Here is a 22,115-nt window from a genome sequence, read left to right as displayed (position 1 = left end):
GGAGGGAGAGAGGGCGGAGGGAGAGAGGGAGGGAGAGAGGGCGGAGGGAGAGAGGGAGGTAGAGAGGGAGGTAGAGAGAGGATGGAGGGAGAGAGGATGGAGGGAGAGGATGGAGGGAGAGAGGATGGAGGGAGAGAGGATGGAGGGAGAGAGGATGGAGGGAGAGAGGGAGGGAGAGAGGATGGAGGGAGAGAGAGCAGAGGGAGAGAGGATGGAGGGAGAGAGGGCGGAGGGAGATAGGGAGGGAGAGGGCAGAGGGATGGAGATAGAGAGGGATGGAGATAGAGAAGGCAGAGGGAGAGAAGGCAGAGGGAGGGAGGGAGATAGAGAGGGCAGAGGGAGGGAGAGAGGGCAGAGGGAGGGAGAGGTACATCTGAGAATCTGACTGAACACTACTTGAATGCAACATTAACAGAGACATTATAAACTCCTGGAAGATGAGTCCCAAACAGCACCCTATTCCCTATGTGGTGCAAGGCCACTGGTCAAACGTAGTGAACTATATAGGGAATAGGGTGCCATTTGGGACAAGTATTGAAGGAGGAGGAGGAGGGCTGACATTACAGAGAGGTAGTTCAGGAATGTTGTGTGTGTTCGTGTGATTTGATTTGACAGTGTGACAGAATGGAATATCAAACCAACATGCTACACAGAGGGAGGCCAGTGTCAGAAACAGCTGAACATCACAGTTTATAGTGAGGGACGTCTCTCGTCTTCACTGGTGTTTCTTTATCATTTTGTCTCTCCTTTTTTCTCCCCAATTTTGTGATATCTAATTGGTAGTTACAGTCTGTCCCATCGCTGTAACTCCCGTACTGACTCGGGAGAGGCGAAGGTTGAGAGCCGTGCGTCCTCCGAAACACGACCCTGCCAAGCCGCACTGCTTCTTGACACAATGCCCACTTAACCCGGAAGCCAGCCGCACCAACGTGTCGGAGGAAACACCGTGCACCTGACTGTGTTAGCGTGCACTGGGCCCGGCCCACCACAGGAGTTGCTAGTGCATGATGGGACAAGAACATCCCTGCCAGCCAAACCCTCCCCTAACCTGGACGACGCTGAGCCAATTGTGCGCCGCACCATGGGTCTCCCAGTCGCGGCCGGCTGCGACAGAGCCTGGACTCGAACCCAGGATCTTTAGTGGCACTGCTAGCACTGCAATGCAGTGCCTTAGACCACTGTGCCACTCGGGAGGCCCCTTCACTGGTGTTTCTGAATGTACAGTATACTGCAGTATGACTCTGCACTGTTTAATCACTGTGTGTGTGTTTCCATTCCTCCACAGAGCTTCCAGACAGTGTGTCCATCAGCTATTGGCTGCAGCCTCCACCCTCTGGTCTAATGGATGAGGGGGATCAGGACCAGCTACAGTGTGTCCATCAGCTATTGGCTGCAGCCTCCACCCTCTGGTCTAATGGATGAGGGGGATCAGGACCAGCTACAGTGTGTCCATCAGCTATTGGCTGCAGCCTCCACCCTCTGGTCTAATGGATGAGGGGGATCAGGACCAGCTACAGTGTGTCCATCAGCTATTGGCTGCAGCCTCCACCCTCTGGTCTAATGGATGAGGGGGATCAGGACCAGCTACAGTGTGTCCATCAGCTATTGGCTGCAGCCTCCACCCTCTGGTCTAATGGATGAGGGGGATCAGGACCAGCTACAGTGTGTCCATCAGCTATTGGCTGCAGCCTCCACTCTCTGGTCTAATGGATGAGGGGGATCAGGACCAGCTACAGTGTGTCCATCAGCTATTGGCTGCAGCCTCCACTCTCTGGTCTAATGGATGAGGGGGATCAGGACCAGCTACAGTGTGTCCATCAGCTATTGGCTGCAGCCTCCACCCTCTGGTCTAATGGATGAGGGGGATCAGGACCAGCTACAGTGTGTCCATCAGCTATTGGCTGCAGCCTCCACCCTCTGGTCTAATGGATGAGGGGGATCAGGACCAGCTACAGTGTGTCCATCAGCTATTGGCTGCAGCCTCCACCCTCTGGTCTAATGGATGAGGGGGATCAGGACCAGCTACAGTGTGTCCATCAGCTATTGGCTGCAGCCTCCACCCTCTGGTCTAATGGATGAGGGGGATCATGACCAGCTACAGTGTGGTGAACATGGTACTGCTCCCATTGACAGCCTCACTGTGACCTTCTACAGGCTCCATGAGTGTTGAACAGACAACTATTCACACAACAGCCATTTTATTTGGGGGGGTGACAGCTTTTTCTGAGGACTTCTTCCCTAGTTGTGGTGAGGATTTGATTGTGACTGACAGGAAGATCAAACCTTCGTGCTTCGCAGAGGGAGGCCAGTGTCAGAAACAGCTGGACATTACAGTTTATAGTGATGTCAGCTGTTTCTGGAAGACTTCTTCCTTAGTAGTGCTGATGATGAGCCCAGTTCTGGTGTTCAAACTCAATTAAAAAAAGCTATTATGCATCGAAACCACTTCACACTCAAACGTTACAACGTTTGGTTTATGACAAATCAAAGATAATATTTGGTTATGATCAGTTTATTGGCTACTTCCCTAAGTCAAATTCAGCATTTAATTCCTATTGGAATCCAGCCAGAGTGAGGATTTAATTCCTATTGGAATCCAGCCAGAGTGGGGATTTAAATCCTATTGGAATCCAGCCAGAGTGGGGATTTAAATCCTATTGGAATCCAGCCAGAGTGGGGATTTAAATCCTATTGGAATTCAGCCAGAGTGGGGATTTAAATCCTATTGGAATCCAGCCAGAGTGAGGATTTAAATCCTATTGGAATCCAGCCAGAGTGGGGATTTAAATCCTATTGGAATCCAGCCAGAGTGAGGATTTAATTCCTATTAGAATCCAGCCAGAGTGAGGATTTAAATCCTATTGGAATCCAGCCAGAGTGGGGATTTAAATCCTATTGGAATCCAGCCAGAGTGAGGATTTAATTCCTATTAGAATCCAGCCAGAGTGGGGGTCTACAATACTTCTACACTGTTCGAGTATTGGTACAAAGCAAAAAAAACGCTCTGGTCCTGCCTGTTACCAACATGCTCCTCTTAAGAATAAAGCAACACAGTTTATAAAGTTACCATCATGCTTCATCTATTGTATAGTTCCAGTTCCATGGGGTATAACAGTCTGACATCAAACATTAATAACAAGCCAGGTCGTATAGCTTCCTCAAAACACATGTTATCCACTGCTTCCATCCACCACCAACCACAGCTGAATCTACTTTTCCAGCTTGCTTTATTTCAACGGATGGCCTCATTTCATTGTTTAGTGGTTGATGAGCACCCTGGGACGTTATATCCCTACATTTCCTTCATACAGCTGAGTTTGAATGTAACTATGTAACTATGGCAGCACCCAAGGGCGCAGAAGTCACCTGTTTTTGTTTGCTAACTGATATGATATAATGTTTGGAGGTGTGACTTGTTGGAGGCGTGGCCTTAAAATCGCTCTGTGTGGACACCAGTGGGAGGAAGTGTCATGCCAGATCGTCTGGTATGTTGAGCATGTTGACAATAAAGATTAAACGCTGCCAGTTCTGTAGTCTTAATGAGACTGACATAAAATCATGTGATACCAAATAGATTGTTAGGGTTCTATTTTCAAGACAGTGAGCATTTCATCACGATATTGTGACACGAATGAATGGCAGAATTAGATGTACTTACTCTCTATGCTTTATCTCTCTTGCTCTTTATCTCTCTTACTCTGTATCTCTCTTACAATAGCTTACAGGGAGGATATCCGGGGAGGCTTGAGGTACCGGAACGCATGAGAAAAAAAGTGTAAATCATACCGTAGCAGCTCAGCAGAGTAAACACCCAAGCAGCATACTATATATGGTGGTGAAACGGACAGCGCTCTTCAAGGTGCTCATTCCTTCAAACCATTATAGACGTCACTGCTGAACGCCCGTCATACGCATAGCCAATACCAGGGGTAGTCAACTCTGACCCCACGAGGTCCGGAGCCTGCTGGTTTTCTGTTCTATCTAATTATTGATTGCACACACCAGGTGTAAAACAGTCCCTGATTAGAGGGAAACAATGAAAACAAGTACAGTGGAACTGGCTTCAAGATCCAGAGTTGAGTTTGAGGGGCCTGTAGTATCCCAACCTACTCGAGTATAGCTTACACAAGTCCGAATTTCTTATAGCCTAATTTTTGAGACATCAATGTACAGAAACACGTTTAGACGTCACTGCAGAACACGGGCCATATGCATATGAACACATACTCTGCTGTGGACCAAGAAATCAATGTAACAGTAGAACAAATATCACAATAACAGAATATAACTTCAAATAAAATACATCAATGTAACACACATTCTGCTGTGGGGCTTTACAACACATCAATGTAACAGTAGAACAAATATCACAATCTAACTTCAAATGAAATACATCAATGTAGGCTACAGCAGAACACACATATGAGGATATATAGGCCTCCATATGTTATAATATGAAGCACATTCACCTTAACTTCACAGTACAGAATTGTGTTCCTGTCTTAGTTTTCTAAACCTCCACAATGACTTCCCCCATGTCAAGTCCATTTAACTCCTGACAGTCAATTTGTTGTGGCTGTGACATTTATCCTCTTTGTAAGTCTGTTCGAAAGACTTCATTTTGAGTGTTAACTATAAACTGGATGTACTCTTTAGCTTTGTCTACAATGCTTGCTGCCACTAAATGCACCTTGGTTAGGGCATGTTCAATTTCTCGCTCAAAGCCATGAGAGGGCCTGACTGTGACGTTTAGCCTCTTGTAAGGCTGTCAGGAAGACTGTATGTTTCTCTCTCTGTGTCAAATCTAATCAACTTCCTGCCCTGCAGATTCACTTCCTCTGTTTAGCTCCCCAGCGACCGGACGAACATGCCCGTTACCATGTAGACACCGTGAACTTAATTGATCAGGGAATATGAGAATATATCAATAGAATGTGCTTTTCAGGGTTTCAGAGTGAGAAGCACCAATGATACTTTCATTCTGGTTTTGATTGATTAAAGTAACACCTCTAACCTAAACAACACTTGATTATAGACTACTGTCCTTATTTGTCTCTCTCTCTCTGTGTTATCTATCTCTCAGATAGGTTGGGCACCAGTGTCAATGATAGAATGATGTGTATGACAATGCAGATGTTGGTTGACTGGTTGATATATCTGGCCTCCCGCCTATAGCCTCTTCCTCTCCACCCCCGCTCTCTATCTTCTCCTATTGTCCCATGCAATCTATACTCTTATTTATGCTTTGGGCGAGTGCACTGCAGTTCTCCCTCGAGTTCGTGACCCCGACTATGAATACCACTGCTGTAGATAATAGAAGACAGAGAGGAGGAAGAGGAGGGGTCGTTGGGGTGTTTTCCAGTAAAGAATACTTTCACTTTCAACGGTCTTCTGAAAAACAGAAGTGCAAGCGCATTTCTTCTTCAACTCGTCTGACAGAATAGCGGAATACTTCACCGAGGGACGTTCGTTGATAGTTAGATGGAAAATGGAGATTGTAATTGGTCTACTTCTTTCATCATTGTCTCTGTATTGTGACTTCACCGGTAAGTTAGACTTCGGTCTAATTCCACAACTCTGTTTATGTATTTATTTTTATTTCACCTTTATTTAACCAGGTAGGCAAGTTGAGAACAAGTTCTCATTTACAACTGCGACCTGGCCAAGATAAAGCAAAGCAGTTTGACACATACAACAACACAGAGTTACACATGGAGTAAAACAAACATACAGTCAATAATACAGTAAAAGAATAAGTCTATATACAATATGAGCAAATGAGGTGAGATACGGGAGGTAAAGGCAATAAATAGGCCATGGTGGCGAAGTAAATACAATATAGCAATTAAAACACTGGAATGGAAGATTTGACAGTAGATGAGTTTGCAAAGTAGAAATACTGGGGTGCAAAGGACAAGTGCGGAATTAAGTTGAGTTTAATAGTTTAGGTATTTTTCTGTTTTGTTACCTTAAATATATTTTAGTACTGTGCATTTGATTTCAAGTTGTTGGTGCTGACATCTTCAGGACAGGAATACCGGTTTACTTAACGGAGGAATAAACACACATGTTCATCATTGGTGTTTTAACCAGAACGGGGGAAAATGCACTTTATTTATTTTCGCACATGCGCAGTCATACATCTCTCATAGGGCATGACTGTACCAGTGTAAGAACACAACTCAACAACATATTAGTCCACATGCCAACACAAGTATTTTAGATAACTAATGACTGACAGTGAATGGTTGAATTCTTCCCGCCATTGTTCAATGACGTACTAAATTCCATGCGTGTGTACGTGTGAGTGGTGCGCGGGTCAGGTGTTTGTTCACCCGCACCCGCCCGCAATAGCTAATAACCCGGCCACAGCAACCCGACTATATGTGATAAAGTGAGAGTCTGAGGGCCGCAACCAACCCTAACCCGCAAATATAGAAAATATGCTATAGGCTACAGTCAAAGACGCGGAACGATGTTTTGACAGGGGGAGTAGGATTTTTTTAAACCCGATTTTGATATAAATGATCATTTCCGACATTTTGGTAGGCTATTTGTTAGTCAACTAATCTATAATTAGATTAATGTAGCTTCTCTTTTGTCATTATATGTTGACCTAGAATACTAAATAAACCTTTGATCAACATAATAATGTAATCGATCGATAAAATGAACGCTTCAATCCATCTAGTTGACATCTGTAAAGTTTTCTCTGTCATCTTTTGCAGAGCAAAGACGTTTAGGGACCGGGGAGAAAATACAATAACGTAATAAAACGGGAAAGATTTTCTGTGCAAAATGTCCAAATGACAACAATTTGACCGGTTGTATACTGTGAAATAAAGCTGTGAAAATGTTTTTTTATTTTTATTTTTATTTTACCTTCATTTAACTAGGCAAGTCAGTTAAGAACAAATTCTTATTTTCAATGACAGCCTAGGGACAGTGGGTTAACTGACTTGATCCAATATGTTTCTAATAAGACTGTTGTTCGGGATCGATGCCACATATTTTATGTGGTTGAAATACTATCAGGTTTGATTATGCTTAATGATAAAGATATCATCTCTCCAGATGGTATCTAACTGAGCATTGCATTCTCTCAAGATGCAGAACTAAATAAATCATATTTCTCCACACCTGTTCCCAAGTCCACATTTTGTCTGCATTTGGTGTATCATTTTACTGCAAGAAATGCTTAGTTCTGCAAGAGTTAATATTATGGCTATGTGAGAAGTTATAGACCTACCAACAGATTTCCGTTTCCATGTAACCCATCTAAACAGTAGGCTACAGTTCCTTAACATGCCATAGCCCTATTTGAAGTCCCGTCTTGTGACTGTCGAATTTATACAGCGTCTCCTAATCATCAATCTTTTACCACTTTACCACTTCTTTTCCAAACATTACTTTTCTGGCCCTCCCTTCCCTTTATTTTCAACTTGCCATTCTCAGCTTTTGTCTTATTGAATTAAACTTCGACAATGTCCTTTTTGCCTCCATGGATTGACGTTAACATTTGCTGCCAGTTCCCAAAAGCATTATTTGTCGATTGTCAGTGTAGGCTACTTGGCGCGCGTGCAGTGAAATTCTACAGTTTAGATTTATACACTAATACCAGATAGCCCAAAATAATGTTAGAAAAACCTCATTGTAGCCTATATAAATTGAATTCAAGAATTACATACACATTTATAGATTTTTTAAGCTGTTGTTTGTCTTTATTCAACTCACCCGCCCTTCAGCCACACAACATTTAAAGGACCCTAAACCCGTCCACCCTGCCGTGCGGATTATGAGTCAACCCGCGCATCACCTGTGTGCATATGCATTTGTGTGTGTGCGGTATGCGTGTGCATGTTCTTCTTCTTGTGTGTGGCTATTTCTGGGTTATGGAGTGTAACATGCTGTGGATAAACATGCAGATACATAAACATTAGACAATAATATTGTCCTGTTTTGTTTGAAAAACAATAAAATAACAATAAAGCTTTAACTTGACCTTGGTCTTCCAGATGCTGAGTGCCTGGTGATCAGTCCTGCCAGGCTGGTGGTGAAGTATGGAGACCCAGTTTCAGCCAAATGCACCTTCGATCAGCCTAAGCAATTGGGCTGGGAGGCGACCGAGGGAGGGGTGGGTCTAACAGACATGGAGGGGACGTTCCTCAACTGGAGCGTGGACAGGTAAGAGAGGCAGACATCGCTGAGACTTTTAAAACTAGTAAAAAAAAAAAAATGTAACGTTATTTTCATTGATTTATTTTAAATGCACTTTAAATATTTAATTTGATTTAACAGTGTGACTGACTGGAACAACAAACCAACATGCTACACAGAAGGAGGCCAGTGTCAGAAACAGCTGGACATCACAGTTTATAGTGAGTGACGTCTCTCTCTTATCTTCTCTGGTGTTTCTGAATGTATTCTTAGTATGGCTCTGCACTGTTAAATCACTTTGTGTGTGTGTGTGTGTGTGTTTCCATTCCTCCACAGAGCTTCCAGACAGTGTGTCCATGACAGGCCCCTCAGGTCCGATGGTTGAGGGGAAAGAGTACGAGTTTAAGTGTCTCATCCAGAAGGTCGCTCCAGTTAACAGTCTCATTGTGTCCTTCTACAAAGCCTCTGCCATCGGTAGAAAGACAAAGACATTGTTATATGCACCAGATGTACCAAGGCAGACCACCAAGGAACCTATTAGTGGGGAATATCCCCTGCTGTGGTCCCCCAGTAGAGGTGATGATGGGGCCCAGCTCTGGTGTTCAGCCCTGTTAGGACTGGGAGAACTGGGACCCCAACCTCCTCCTGAAGTGGTATCAGAGCCCTTCAACCTCGCCGTGCACTGTGAGTCCATCTGTTTCTCTGTGACTCAACTGGTGTCTGTCTAGGTGGTCTCTCTGTCTCTCTGCTCTCTCCTTCGTGTCTCTGCTCTCTCTGTGTCTCTGCTCTCTCTGTGTCTCTGCTCTCTCTGTGTCTCTGCTCTCTCTGCGTCTCTGTGTCTCTGCACTCTCTGTGTCTCTGCTCTCTCTGCGTCTCTGCTCTCTCTGCGTCTCTGCTCTCTCTGTCTATGATCGCTGCTCTCTCTGTGTCTCTGCTCTCTCTTTGTCTCTGCTCTCTCTGTGTCTGCTCTCTCTGTGTCTCTGCTCTCTCTGCTCTCTCTGTCTATGATCGCTGCTCTCTCGGTCTCTGCTCTCTCGGTCTCTCTGTCGCTCTACTCTCTCTGTCGCTCTACTCTCTCTCTACTCTCTCTCTACTCTCTTTCTCTGCTCTCTCTGTCTACTCTCTGCTGTCTCTGCTCTCTCTGTCTCTCTGCTGGGGGAGGAAGACAAAGCGATTGGACAGAGGGGGAGAGGGGGCAGAAGGAGGGATAGGTAGAGGGAGGGAGACAGGGCAGAGGGAGGGAGAGATAAAGGGCAGAGGTAGGGAGAGATAAAGGGCAGAGGTAGGGAGAGATAAAGGGCAGCGGTAGGGAGAGATAAAGGGCAGAGGGAGGGAGAGATAAAGGGCAGAGGGAGGGAGAGAGGGCAGAGTGAGGAGAGACATCTGAGAATCTGACTGAACACTACTTGAATGCAACATTACCAGATACATTATAAACTCCTGGAAGGGTGCGTCCCAAATGGCACCCTATTCCCTAAATCGTGCACTACTTTATCCTAAAATACATCCCTAATGGCTCCCTATTCCCTACGTAGTGCACTACTTTACCCTAAGATACATCCCTAATAGCACCCTATATGGTCAAACGTAGTGCACTATATAGGGCAGGAGCAGGAGCAGGCAACCCGGTAACACTTTATCCATCTGTAGATGCTCTACAGACTATCCACTAACCCTCACCTTAACCCTTATCTTAACCCTAAACTTAACCCTAGACATAACCCTAACCCTGATCTTAACCCTTATCTTAACCCTGAACTTAACCCTAGACATAACCTTAACCCTAACCCTTACTTTAAACCTAACCTTAACCGTAAATGTAGTAAGCTTCTGCTTATCAATGGATAGTTTGTTGATATTATGACCAACTGGATTATCCAAATAAAGTGTAACTGGCAACCCTGGTTCTGGAGGGCCACAGGCACTTCATGTTTTTGATTTAAACCCACCTGGAAGACCAGGTGTGTTGAATTTAGGCTGAACTGAGCTGATCAATTTAATGTTGTCTGTACGTATACTAAATAATATACAGTGCATTCGGAAAGTATTCAGACGCCTTCACTTTTTCAACATTTTGTTACGTAACAGCCGTATTCTAAAATGAATTAAATCATTTAGGGATTTTTTTGCGAAAACCTTTCTAATAAAAACTAAAATATTACATTTCCATAAGTATTCAGACCCTTTACTCAGTACTTTGTTAAAGCACCTTTTGCAGCGATTAGAGCCTCAAGTCTTCTTTGGTATGACACTACAAGCTTGGCTCACCAGTATTTGGGGAGTTTCTCCCATTCTTCTCTGCAGATCCTCTCAAGCTCTGTCAGGTTGGATGGGGAGCGTAGCTGCACAGCTATTTTCAGGTCTCTCCAGAGATGTTAAATCAGGTTCAAGTCCGGGCTCTGGCTGGGCCACTCAAGGATATTCAGAAACTTTTTCCAAAGCCGCTCCTGCATTGTCTTGGCTGTGTGCTTAGGGTCGTTGTCCTGTTGGAAGGTGAACCTTCGCCCCCAGTCTGAGGTCCCAAGTGCTCTGGAGCAAGTTTTCATCAAGGATATTGCTGTACTTTGCACCATTCATCACCTGGATCCTGACTAGACTCCTAGTTCCTGCCGCTGAAAAACATTCCCACAGCATGATGCTGCCACCATCATGCTTCACCGCAGGGATTGGGCCAGGTTTCCTCCAGACGTGATGCTTGGCTTTCAGGCCAAAGAGTTCAATCTTGGTTTCTTCAGATCAGAGAATATTGTTTCTCGTGGTCTGAGAGTCCTTTAGGTGCCTTTTGGCAAACTCCAAGCGGGATGTCATGTGCCTTTTACTGAGGAGTGGCTTCCATCTGGCACTCTACCATAAAGGCCTGATTGGTGGAGAGCTGCAGAGATGGTTGACCTTCTGGACAGAGGAACTCTGGAGCGCTGTCAGAGTGACCATCGGCATCTTGGACCCCTCACTGACCAAGACCCTTCTTCCCCGATTGCTCAGTTTGGCTGGGAGGACAGCTCTAGGAAGAGTCTTGGTGGTTCCAAACTTCTTCCATTTAAGAATGATGGAGGCCACTGTGTTCTTGGGGACCTTCAATGCAGTAGACATTTTTTGGTACCCTTCCCCTGATCTGTGCCTCGACACAATCCTGTCTCGGAGCTCTACAGACAATTTGTTCGACCTCATGACTTGGTTTTTGCTCTGACATGCACTATCAACTGTGTAGACAGGTGTATGCCTTTCCAAATCATGTCCAATCAATTGAATGTACCACAAGTGGACTCCAATCAAGTTGTAGAAACATTTCAAGGATGATCAATGGAAACAGGATACACCTGAGCTCAATTTTGAGTCTCTTAGCAAAGGGTCTGAATACTATATGTTAATGTATACTGCTCAAAAAAATAAAGGGAACACTTAAACAACACAATGTAACTCCAAGTCAATCACACTTCTGTGAAATCAAACTGTCCACTTAGGAAGCAACACTGATTGACAATAAATGTCATATGCTGCTGTGCAAATGGAATAGACAACAGGTGGAAATTATAGGCAATTAGCAAGACACCCCCAATAAAGGAGTGGTTCTGCAGGTGGTGACCAAAGACCACTTCTCAGTTCTTATGCTTCCTGGCTGATGTTTTGGTCACTTTTGAATGCTGGCGGTGCTTTCACTCTAGTGGTAGCATGAGACGGAGTCTACAACCCACACAAGTGGCTCAGGTAGTGCAGCTCATCCAGGATGGCACATCAATGCGAGCTGTGGCAAGAAGGTTTGCTGTGTCTGTCAGCGTAGTGTCCAGAGCATGGAGGCGCTACCAGGAGACAGGCCAGTACATCAGGAGACGTGGAGGAGGCCATAGGAGGGCAACAACCCAGCAGGAGGACCGCTACCTCCGCCTTTGTGCAAGGAGGAGCAGGGGGAGCACTGCCAGAGCCCTGCAAAATGACCTCCAGCAGGCCACAAATGTGCATGTGTCTGCTCAAACGGTCAGAAACAGACTCCATGAGGGTGGTATGAGGGCCCGACGTCCACAGGTGGGGGTTGGGCTTACAGCCCAACACCGTGCAGGACGTTTGGCATTTGCCAGAGAACACCAAGATTGGCAAATTTGCCACTGGCGCCCTGTGCTCTTCACAGATGAAAGCAGGTTCACACTGAGCACGTGACAGATGTGACAGAGTCTGGAGACGCCGTGGAGAACGTTCTGCTGCCTGCAACATCCTCCAGCATGACCGGTTTGGCGGTGGGTCAGTCATGGTGTAGGGTGGCATTTCTTTGGGGGGCCGCACAGCCCTCCATGTGCTCGCCAGAGGTAGCCTGACTGCCATTAGGTACCGAGATGAGATCCTCAGAGCCCTTGTGAGACCATATGCTGGTGCAGTTGGCCCTGGGTTCCTCCTAATGCAAGACAATGCTAGACCTCATGTGGCTGGAGTGTGTCAGCAGTTCCTGCAAGAGGAAGGCATCGATGCTCTGGACTGGCCCGCCCGTTCCCCAGACCTGAATCCAATTGAGCACATCTGGGACATCATGTCTCGCTCCATCCACCAACGCCACGTTGCACCACAGACTGTCCAGGAATTGGCGGATGCTTTAGTCCAGGTCTGGGAGGAGATCCCTCAGGAGACCATCCGCCACCTCATCAGGAGCATGCCCAGGCGTTGTAGGGAGGTCATACAGGCACGTGGAGGCCACACACACTACTGAGCCTCATTTTGACTTGTTTTAAGGACATTACATCAAAGTTGGATCAGCCTGTAGTGTGGTTTTCCACTTTAATTTTGAGTGTGACTCCAAATCCAGACCTCCATGGGTTGATAAATTGGATTTCCATTGATTAGTTTTGTGTGATTTTGTTGTCAGCACATTCAACTATGTAAAGAAAAAAGTATTTAATAAGATTATTTCATTCATTCAGATCTAGGATGTGTTATTTTAGTGTTCCCTTTATTTTTTTGAGCAGTGTATTACCGTTTTTTTTTTTTTGTAAAATAGCAAACATTTCTAAAAGCCAGTTTTCACTTTGTCATTATGGGCTATTGTGTGTAGATTGATGAGGAATTTATTTAATTTAATCCATTTTAGATTAAGCCTGTAACATAACAAAATGTGGAAATGTGAAGGGGTCTGAATATTTTCCGAATGCACTGTATCAAACATGCCAAATATTGGCAAAAGATCATAATTGTGCGGCCTGTGTAATCAAAGCCTAAACATCTGTTTCCCTCCTCAGCATGTTCCTGTCAGGCTGCTGGAAGTGCCATGGTGGCGGTGTTGCTCCTCCAGCTCATTCATTGGCTGTAAGACCACTTCCTGAACCCACTGATTGGCTGAATACATGTGATTATTTTCCAACCCCCTCCCACTGTGGCTCTCTGTCCACTTTCTGCTAACTATTGATTTATAATTGTCAGGTATATGTAGAGAGTCAGGAAGCAGGTGCAGAAGGACAATTTGATAACGATGATGCTAGTTAAATGAACAAAACATGGGATGAGTACTGAACATGAAAACAAACCTCTACTGCCTGATGACTGAAGCTACTGAGGGCTACATGAAGGGAAGGTAGTCAAGATGATGATGAAGTCCAGGTGTGGGTAATGATGGGGAGCAGGTGTGGGTAATGATGGGGAGCAGGTGTGGGTAATGAGGGTGAGCAGGTGTGGGTAATGATGGAGAGAAGGTGTGGGTAATGATGGGGAGCGGGTGTGGGTAATGATGGGGAGCGGGTGTGGGTTATGATGGGGAGTAGGTGTGGGTAATGATGGGGAGAAGGTGTGGGTAATGATGGGGAGCGGGTGTGGGTTATGATGGGGAGATTAGGTGTGGGTTATGATGGGGAGAAGGTGTGGGTAATGATGGGGTGTGGGTAATGATGGGGAGCAGGTGTGGGTAATGATGGGGAGATGGTGTGGGTAATGATGGGGGCAGGTGGGGGTAATGATGGGGCGATAGTGTGGGTAATGATGGGGAGCGGGTGTGGGTAATGATGGGGAGCGGGTGTGGGTAATGATGGGGAAAGGTGTGGGTAAGGATGGGGAGAAGGTGTGGGTAATGGTGGTGAGCAGGTGTGGGTAATGATGGAGAGCAGGTGTGGGTAATGATGGGGAGATGGTGTAATGATGGTTGACAGGGCTGATGGTTATTAGACCGGCAATGTCGAGTGCTGGAGAGAGGGAGCGAGTTGGCGACCTGACCATATCCACATAGACATGTGAGTTATAGATATGTCATTCTCATTGAAAGCAAGTCTAAGAAGCGGTAGATCTGTTCTACATGCGGTATTTCTATGCTCCCCTTTCTTAAGTTTCGTTTTTTTGCTGAGTGATTTCTGCATAGTGCAGCTTTGATTGATTACCATGACAACAATACTTTGATCGTATTACCTTGTACCTTTATAATTTTGCCTTCTACACATAATGGAGTTCATTCATTTGACAACGTTATTACTTGCATTTGATTTCACGATCTCAGACCATTCTTGATGCCCATTCATTACTTCATTCTACATTTCCTTATTATCTTATGGAGTCAGATCAAATACAATTTACTATTTACTTTGTTCATATACAAATTACAATGTCTGATTATGGTGAGGACTTTTTGTTTAGTTTTTTGTCTCTTTTTTATTATCTGAGTATTGTATCAGTTTGAATAAATAACAACGTTTTTACTACTTTACAAAAATGTTGATTTTAAACGATGACACATACTGTATATAAAAAAATACATACACAAATTGTTGGCATGTGGACTAATATGTTGTTGAGTTGTGTTCTTACACTGGTACAGTCATGCCCTATGAGAGATGTATGACTGCGCATGTGCAAAAATAAATAAAGTGCATTTTCCCCCGTTCTGGTTAAAACACCAATGATGAACATGTGTGTTTATTCCTCCGTTAACTAAACCGGTATTCCTGTCCTGAAGATGTCAGCACCAACAGGTTATGGGCCCAGGAGGGAACATGGAAGCCGATGGAATAGATTATATTTCGACGGAGATGAAAAAAACTACGAGTTATGGGAGACAAAGTTTTTGGGGCACTTGCGTTTGCTTGGGCTAAAGGCCGCCATATTGAGCGTGGATGAAGATGAAGAAGACAGAGAGAAAAATGAAGAAGCCTACGCCGAATTGATACAGGTTTTGGATGATAAAAGTCTTTCCCTGATAATGAGAGAAGCAGCAGATGATGGGAGAAAAGCGTTGAAGATATTGAGGGAACATTATGCAGGTAAAGGGAAGCCACGTGTGATTAGCCTCTACACTGAACTAACTTCTCTTCAGAAAGCCGCTGACGAAAGTGTTACGGACTATATCATTCGTGCTGAGACGGCTATTACAGCACTGAGAAATGCTGAAGAGACTTTAAGTGACGGGCTGTTGATTGCAATGATTCTGAAAGGTTTGCCCGAATCATTTAAGCCGTTTGCCATCCACATAACGCAGAGTGACGAGCCGACAACTTTTGGCGAGTTCAAAACCAAGTTGAGGAGCTATGAAAGCACCGAGAAGTTTAGCGCCATTTCCACTGACGACAACGTGATGAAGGCAAGTAACATTAAAGTTAGCTGGTCAAGAGGGAGAGATAAAGGGACCGAGATAACCTGCTTCAACTGTGGCCAGAAAGGGCACAAGGCCCGGGAATGTACCGTTACTGGAGAGCGCAAAGAACGGAGAAAGTGGTGTAGTTTTTGCAAGAGCTCCACTCATACTGACGCAAATTGCAGACGAAAAAGAAGAGACAATGTGAAACAAGCAACAGATGCTGAAAGCCACACATTTGCATTCAGAATAAGTGACTGTCAGGTTAGTGGACTGAAACAGAAAGGGCTGATGGTTGATACGGGAGCAACGTCACATATAGTCACGGACATCGGGAAGTTTAAGGAGTTTGACGAGACTTTCAAACCGGAAAAACATTCCGTGGAGCTGGCTGACGGAACAAGAACGAATGGTGTCGCGGAGGTTTACCTGAGAGACAACACGGGTCGTCGGGTAAAAACAACGCTGACGAAGGCGCTGTACGTGCCGTCGTTTCCACAGGACATTTTCTCTGTTAAAGCAGCGACAGCCAACGGAGCTTCAGTCAACTTTCGACAAGGGTGTAACAAGCTCATCCACAAGAACGGTACCACTTTTGACATCGAGGAGTACGATAGACTTTACTATCTTAACACTGTAAGTGATGAATATGATGATGGATGTCATGGGTGCTATGATATTCACACATGGCACAAAATTCTTGGCCACTGTCATTTTGAGGATGTGTCAAAGTTAGAAAATGTGACAGAGGGAATGAAAATCACAGGTAAGATTGACAAATCTACCCTCAACTGTGAAATCTGCACTCAGGGAAAATTTGTTCAGAGCAGAAACAGAGAGCCTGATGAAAAGGCAAAAGCGGCTCTTGAGCTTGTGCACACTGATTTGGCTGGCCCTATTGAGCCAGAGGCGAAAGATGGGTTCAGATATACTCTAGCATTTACGGATGATTATTCAGGGGCAGTTTTTGTGTATTTCCTAAAAGCAAAGAGTGATACTGTAAAAGCTACTGAGAAGTTTATTGCTGATGTGGCCCCTTATGGGAAAATAAAGTGTGTCAGGTCAGATAATGGCACAGAGTTCACAGCCAAAGAGTTCCAGTCACTGCTCAGTAAGAACGCCATAAGACATGAAACTTCAGCCCCTTACTCACCCCATCAAAATGGGACGGCTGAGAGAAATTGGAGAACACTGTTCGAAATGGCAAGATGCATGCTACTTGAAAGCAACCTACCAAAGAACTTGTGGACATATGCTGTAATGACTGCTGCAGTAATTCGCAATAGGTGTTACAATAAGCGTGTAGGACAGACTCCACACTACATGTTTACTGGGAGAAAGCCTGATCTTTCAAAGATGAAAGAATTTGGATCTGTTTGCTATGCATATAGACAGAACAAGAACAAGTTAGACTCAAGATGTGAAAAGGGTATTTTTGTCGGGTATGATAAAAATTGTCCAGCATACCTAGTCTACTACCCAGACACTGGGAAAGTTCTTAAAAACAGATTAGTCAAGTTTGTTACAAAAGGTGTAGTCGAACACCAAACTCAGACAGATTTGGAAATCAGTGATGATCTTCATGGGGAGAGATTTGAAAACCCCATGCCGAAAGCCAAGATGGCAGATCAAAACTCAGAAGAGACACAAGATGTGCAAATCGAGACTTCAGATGGTCAGAGTCCACGCTATCCAGACAGAGCGAGGAAGAAACCCCAGTACTTAAAAGACTATGAGTGTAAAGTGAAATGTGATGACCAGATACCACCTAGTGTTGACTACTGCTACAGAGTAATGTGCAATGCACCACAAACCTTCAAAGAAGCAATGATTTCACCAAAATCAGAGATTTGGGCTACTGCTATGAAGGAGGAGATGGATTCCCTTAGGGAAAATGATACATTCACATTAACCACACTGCCAGAGGGTAAAAATGCAGTGGGGGGCAGGTGGGTCTATGCGGTCAAAAACAATTCAGATGAGACTGAGACATACAAGGCAAGATATGTTGCAAAGGGGTATAGTCAAGTGGCAGGAATAGACTATAAGGAGACTTTTTCTCCAACTGCAAATATGACATCAGTACGCTGTTTGATGCGGCTAGCAGCTCAGTATGACTTAGAGTTACATCAGATGGATGTCAAAACAGCATATCTACATGCTCCTATTGACTGTGAAGTGTACATGGAGCAACCAGAGGGTTCTGAAGTCAGGTCAGATACAGGTGAGCAACTAGTCTGCAAACTGAACAAGTCACTGTACGGTCTGAAACAGTCAGGAAGGAACTGGAACAAAATGTTGCATGATCACCTTAGTGAAAATGGTTTTACACAGAACCCAGCTGATCACTGTGTTTATAACAAACAAACTGCAACAGAAAGGATCATTTTGATAATTTGGGTCGATGATCTAATTATCGCTGCTAGTGACAGTGACTCACTCACAAGTGTAAAAGAAATGTTACGTGAAAAATTTAAGATGAAAGATCTTGGGAGGCTTGGACATTTCCTAGGCATTGATTTTACACAAAGTGAAGGGAAAATAAGGATGAGCCAAACAAGGTACATAACCAAGATACTGGAAAGGTTTGGTATGTCAGACTGTAAAACAAGGTCAACACCATGTGAACAAAAACCAAACTTTGATGGTGATGGTGAACTTATTGATTCAAAAAGGTATCGTGAAGTGATAGGCAGCTTGATATATGTGATGACATGTACAAGACCGGATATCAGTTGGATTGTCAGCAAGCTGTCACAATACCTATCAGAACCAAAAGAGCAACACTGGATAGCAGCTAAACATGTGTTGAGGTACTTGAAGGGAACAATGAATCAGGAGTTGTGTTACAAAAAGGGGGTGGAAAAACTCAACCTCATAGCATATAGTGATGCTGATTGGGCAGCAGATCAAAGTGACAGACGAAGCATAACAGGGTATTGTTTTAGTTTAACTAAATGTGGACCTGTCATTTCATGGAGGTCTAAGAAGCAGCCAACAGTAGCTTTGTCTACATGTGAAGCAGGGTACATGGCACTGGCTGCTACTACACAAGAAAGTTTGTACCTTGTACAGTTATTGGGTGAGATGGATAGTGAGTGTCAATATACACCAGTAACAATCTTTGAAGATAACCAAGGTGCAATTGCTCTGTCAAAGAACCCAGTGTGTCGTCAGAGATGTAAACATGTCAACATCAGATATCATTTCATTCGATCTGCACTCAGTGATGGTAAAATAAGTATTGAATATTGTCCAACGGCAGACATGGCTGCAGATGTTTTGACTAAACCTGTAACGAAGTTCAAAAATGAAAAATTCTTGGGTTACATGTTTGGAATATAAACTGACATTTGTGAGATGAATAACTGTAAGCTAAATGTGTTGATAAAGTTAGGTTGAATACGACTTGTACAGTATAAGAGCAAGTGGGGGTGTTGGCATGTGGACTAATATGTTGTTGAGTTGTGTTCTTACACTGGTAGAGTCAGGTGAAGAGAGAGTGGAATTGTCATGGTCTCAGATTTCGGTTTTCATGAATATATTTATTCATGACATTTCACATTGTCGATACTGTTGTGTTTTTATTTTTCACTTTCCAAGTCTTATGCTTAGGAACCAGAAGGAGAGGGGTCGCCAGCTTCAGCTGGAATGTTAGTTGGTGTATGATGAGTGATGGAAATAAGTGGATGTATGGTGTAATCATAAAACAGAGGCCATAAGTCTCTAAGTTTGAATGCCTCACAGAAAGAAGGCAGAAACCTGAACCAGGACCAGAGGTTCCACGTCTGGTGATCCAAGAGACCAGGTCCGAGTGTTCAGGAAGAAAGGAATGAGCCAAGGAGGGAGGGTCCCTACAAGGTGGCTTGAACAATGTTAACTGCTGTCCAGGTGAAAGGAAGCAACACCTGGTACCATCTAAACCACTGTACCAAAGTCCCGTCGGAAAGGAGGGGACAACCACCAGGCCATGAAGGAGCAGAGGAAATCAAGGAGCCAGGCAGGAGCCAGGCAGGAGCCAGGCAGGAGCCAGGCAGGAGCCAGGCAGGAGCCAGGCAGGAGCCAGGCAGGAGCCAGGCAGGAGCCAGGCAGGAGCCAGGCAGGAGCCAGGCAGGAGCCAGGCAGGAGCCAGGCAGGAGCCAGGCAGGAGCCAGGCAGGAGCCAGGCAGGAGCCAGGCAGGAGCCAGGCAGGAGCCAGGCAGGAGCCGAAGAAGAGGTAGATCAAGGAGCAACTTCCAACAGAAACTCTCTCCTGACTATCCAGAGAGTCCAGGGATGGGGAGGAGTGACATGCCTGTTGCTCCTGATGACATACCTACTCTGGCAGATACCCCTGACAGAGGTGCTGTCCAAGGGGACAAAGAATCAATGACAGGAGAATGGAGAGGAGACTTTATCAACTTATCTGTCCTCACATGGTCTTTCTAACAGACAGTGAAACAGGACAGATGAAGAACGGTAGAATGGCCTTGACAGCAACAGCGACAAACCTAGAAGAAATTGTAAAATCACCACCCACTAGAGACTAGTACACCAACTAAGACAATAGCAAAACCACAGGAAAGTGGGTTGATGCAGAACATCTGGACATCTGTCACCAACTGGGGTAGCTACAATGAAGAAACTACCCCAGAATCAAACATTGATCAACAATTTAGAAAAGCAGTAACAAATGGCGTGTATAAGTGGGCTCAGTAAGCAGCAACTAAACATAGGATGGACAATTGTATTTTGTCTAGCAAATCACATTTGTCTGATATTTTAATAGTACCTGAACTTGCATCTGATGAAGAATGTGTTAAATGGAAAATGTTCAATGCATTCAGAGTCAATACTACATACCTTTGTGTACCATATAATGCAGCTTGGCATTAGGTAGCACTAAAGGTAGAAGTGAATTAAACCAAAATATGTTGGGAGAACATGAATGTGCAACATATGACATGAGAACTGAATTAGATGGTCCTCATAATGATAGGTTTACTATGGTAAAAAGTAGATATGAATGTTTCTACAGCTATGGGGATAATGGGATAGATGTGAGAAACACTACAGTTAATTGTTAAACTATTTGGGTGTTAAACTGCAGGAGTTTGTAAATTTGATAAAGGAATGATTGTGAATCACAAAGGTAAATGTGGTACATGTGGTAATATAACTCAAGTAGCATTATCTCTTGAAATGTTAAAGAATCAGGAAAAAGGTATAGCTGATAGTTTCAGGATGTGTGGGCAGAACAAACTCTTGAAGGTCTTCCTAAAAGACTGAACAGGTATTTTAGTTAGAGCGATAAACAGGTGTTTTCATTTGTGATTTCACTGTTGTTACAGAGGTGTCTGTAAGGAAGGATCTTGTTTAAATGTCGTATTTAGAATGACATTATAAGGGTTTTCTTATTCTCTGTATATTGTACATAACTGAGATAGCCTGAGGTTATGTACTACATGCTCATGCCTCTTGTAACGGCTGTCTTCGTCGTCCTCAGATGAAGGGGAAGAGAAATCAGACCAAAATGCAGCGTGGTAAGTGTCCGTCATTTTAATGAGAAAACTGAACACTAAAATACGACAAGCAACATAATAGAACAACCAAACAATTCCATAAGGCACAGAAGCTATACGGAAAACAATCACCCACAAAACCCCAAAGGAAAAACAGGCTACTTATGTGTGACTCCCAATCAGCAACAGCGAACTGCAGCTGTGCCTGATTGGGAGCCACACACGGCCCAAAACAAAGAAATACAAAAACAGAAAAATGAACAGAACGCCCACCCAATGTAACACCCTGGCCTAACCAAAATAAAGAACAAAAACCCCTCTCTATGGCCAGGGCGTTACAGTACCCCCCCCCTTAAAGGTGCGGACTCCTGCCGCAAAACCTGACTCTGAAGGGGAGGGGTTTTTGGGGTGGGCCTTCCTACGGCGGCGGCTCAGGTGCGGGACGTGGTCTCCGCTCCACCCTCGGCGTCGCCCACTTAGGTGGCGCCCCTGCGCCCGGCTGGCGGGCGACCCTGGCTGCGCCCGGCTGTGCCGGGCTGGCGGGCGGCTCCGGGCTGGCGGGCGGCTCTGGCGGCTCTGACCCAGGATTCACCAGGCTGGGGAGACATGAAGGAGGCCTGGCCCTGGGCGCAGGCACAGGACTCACCAGGCTGGGGAGACATGAAGGAGGCCTGGCCCTGGGCGCAGGCACAGGACTCACCAGGCTGGCGGGCGGCTCTGGCGGTTCCGGACAGGCGGGCGGCTCTGGCGGCTCCGGACAGGCGGGCGGCTCTGGCGGCTCCGGACAGGCGGGCGGCTCTGGCGGCTCCGGACTGGCGGGCGGCTCTGGCGGCTCCGGACTGGCGGGCGGCTCTGGCGGCTCCGGACTGGCGGGCGGCTCTGGCCCAGGATTCACCAGGCTGGGGAGACATGAAGGAGGCCTGGCT

The 22,115-nt window shown here is 45.2% G+C and overlaps 2 protein-coding genes across 4 annotated transcripts in view; both read left to right on the top strand.

Annotated features, from left to right (window-relative positions):
* Positions 1-22,115, top strand: part of LOC115177671 (vascular cell adhesion protein 1-like) — a 45,484-nt gene that overhangs the window by 11,229 nt on the left and 12,140 nt on the right. The window lies entirely within an intron of this gene.
* On the top strand, positions 5,354-13,630 carry LOC115177697 (uncharacterized). Its single transcript, XM_029738647.1, has 5 exons — positions 5,354-5,546; positions 8,016-8,184; positions 8,299-8,378; positions 8,494-8,841; positions 13,377-13,630. The coding sequence occupies exons 1-5, from the start codon at positions 5,489-5,491 to the stop codon at positions 13,445-13,447; spliced, it is 726 nt and encodes a 241-aa protein (XP_029594507.1). The 5' UTR covers positions 5,354-5,488; the 3' UTR covers positions 13,448-13,630.

Source organism: Salmo trutta, chromosome 38 (genome assembly GCF_901001165.1).
Source record: "Salmo trutta chromosome 38, fSalTru1.1, whole genome shotgun sequence".
Classification (NCBI taxonomy): domain Eukaryota; kingdom Metazoa; phylum Chordata; class Actinopteri; order Salmoniformes; family Salmonidae; genus Salmo; species Salmo trutta.
The sequence above is the reverse complement of the archived record's forward strand: the minus strand, read 5'-3'. Positions and strand labels throughout refer to the sequence as shown.

Coding starts and splice junctions, on each gene's coding strand:
- LOC115177697 (XM_029738647.1), top strand. CDS start 5,489: ATGGAGATTGTAATTGGTCTACTTCTTTCATCATTGTCTCTGTATTGT. Junction 8,185..8,298: donor CTCAACTGGAGCGTGGACAG/GTAAGAGAGGCA, acceptor TTGATTTAACAG/TGTGACTGACTGGAACAACA. Junction 8,379..8,493: donor GCTGGACATCACAGTTTATA/GTGAGTGACGTC, acceptor ATTCCTCCACAG/AGCTTCCAGACAGTGTGTCC.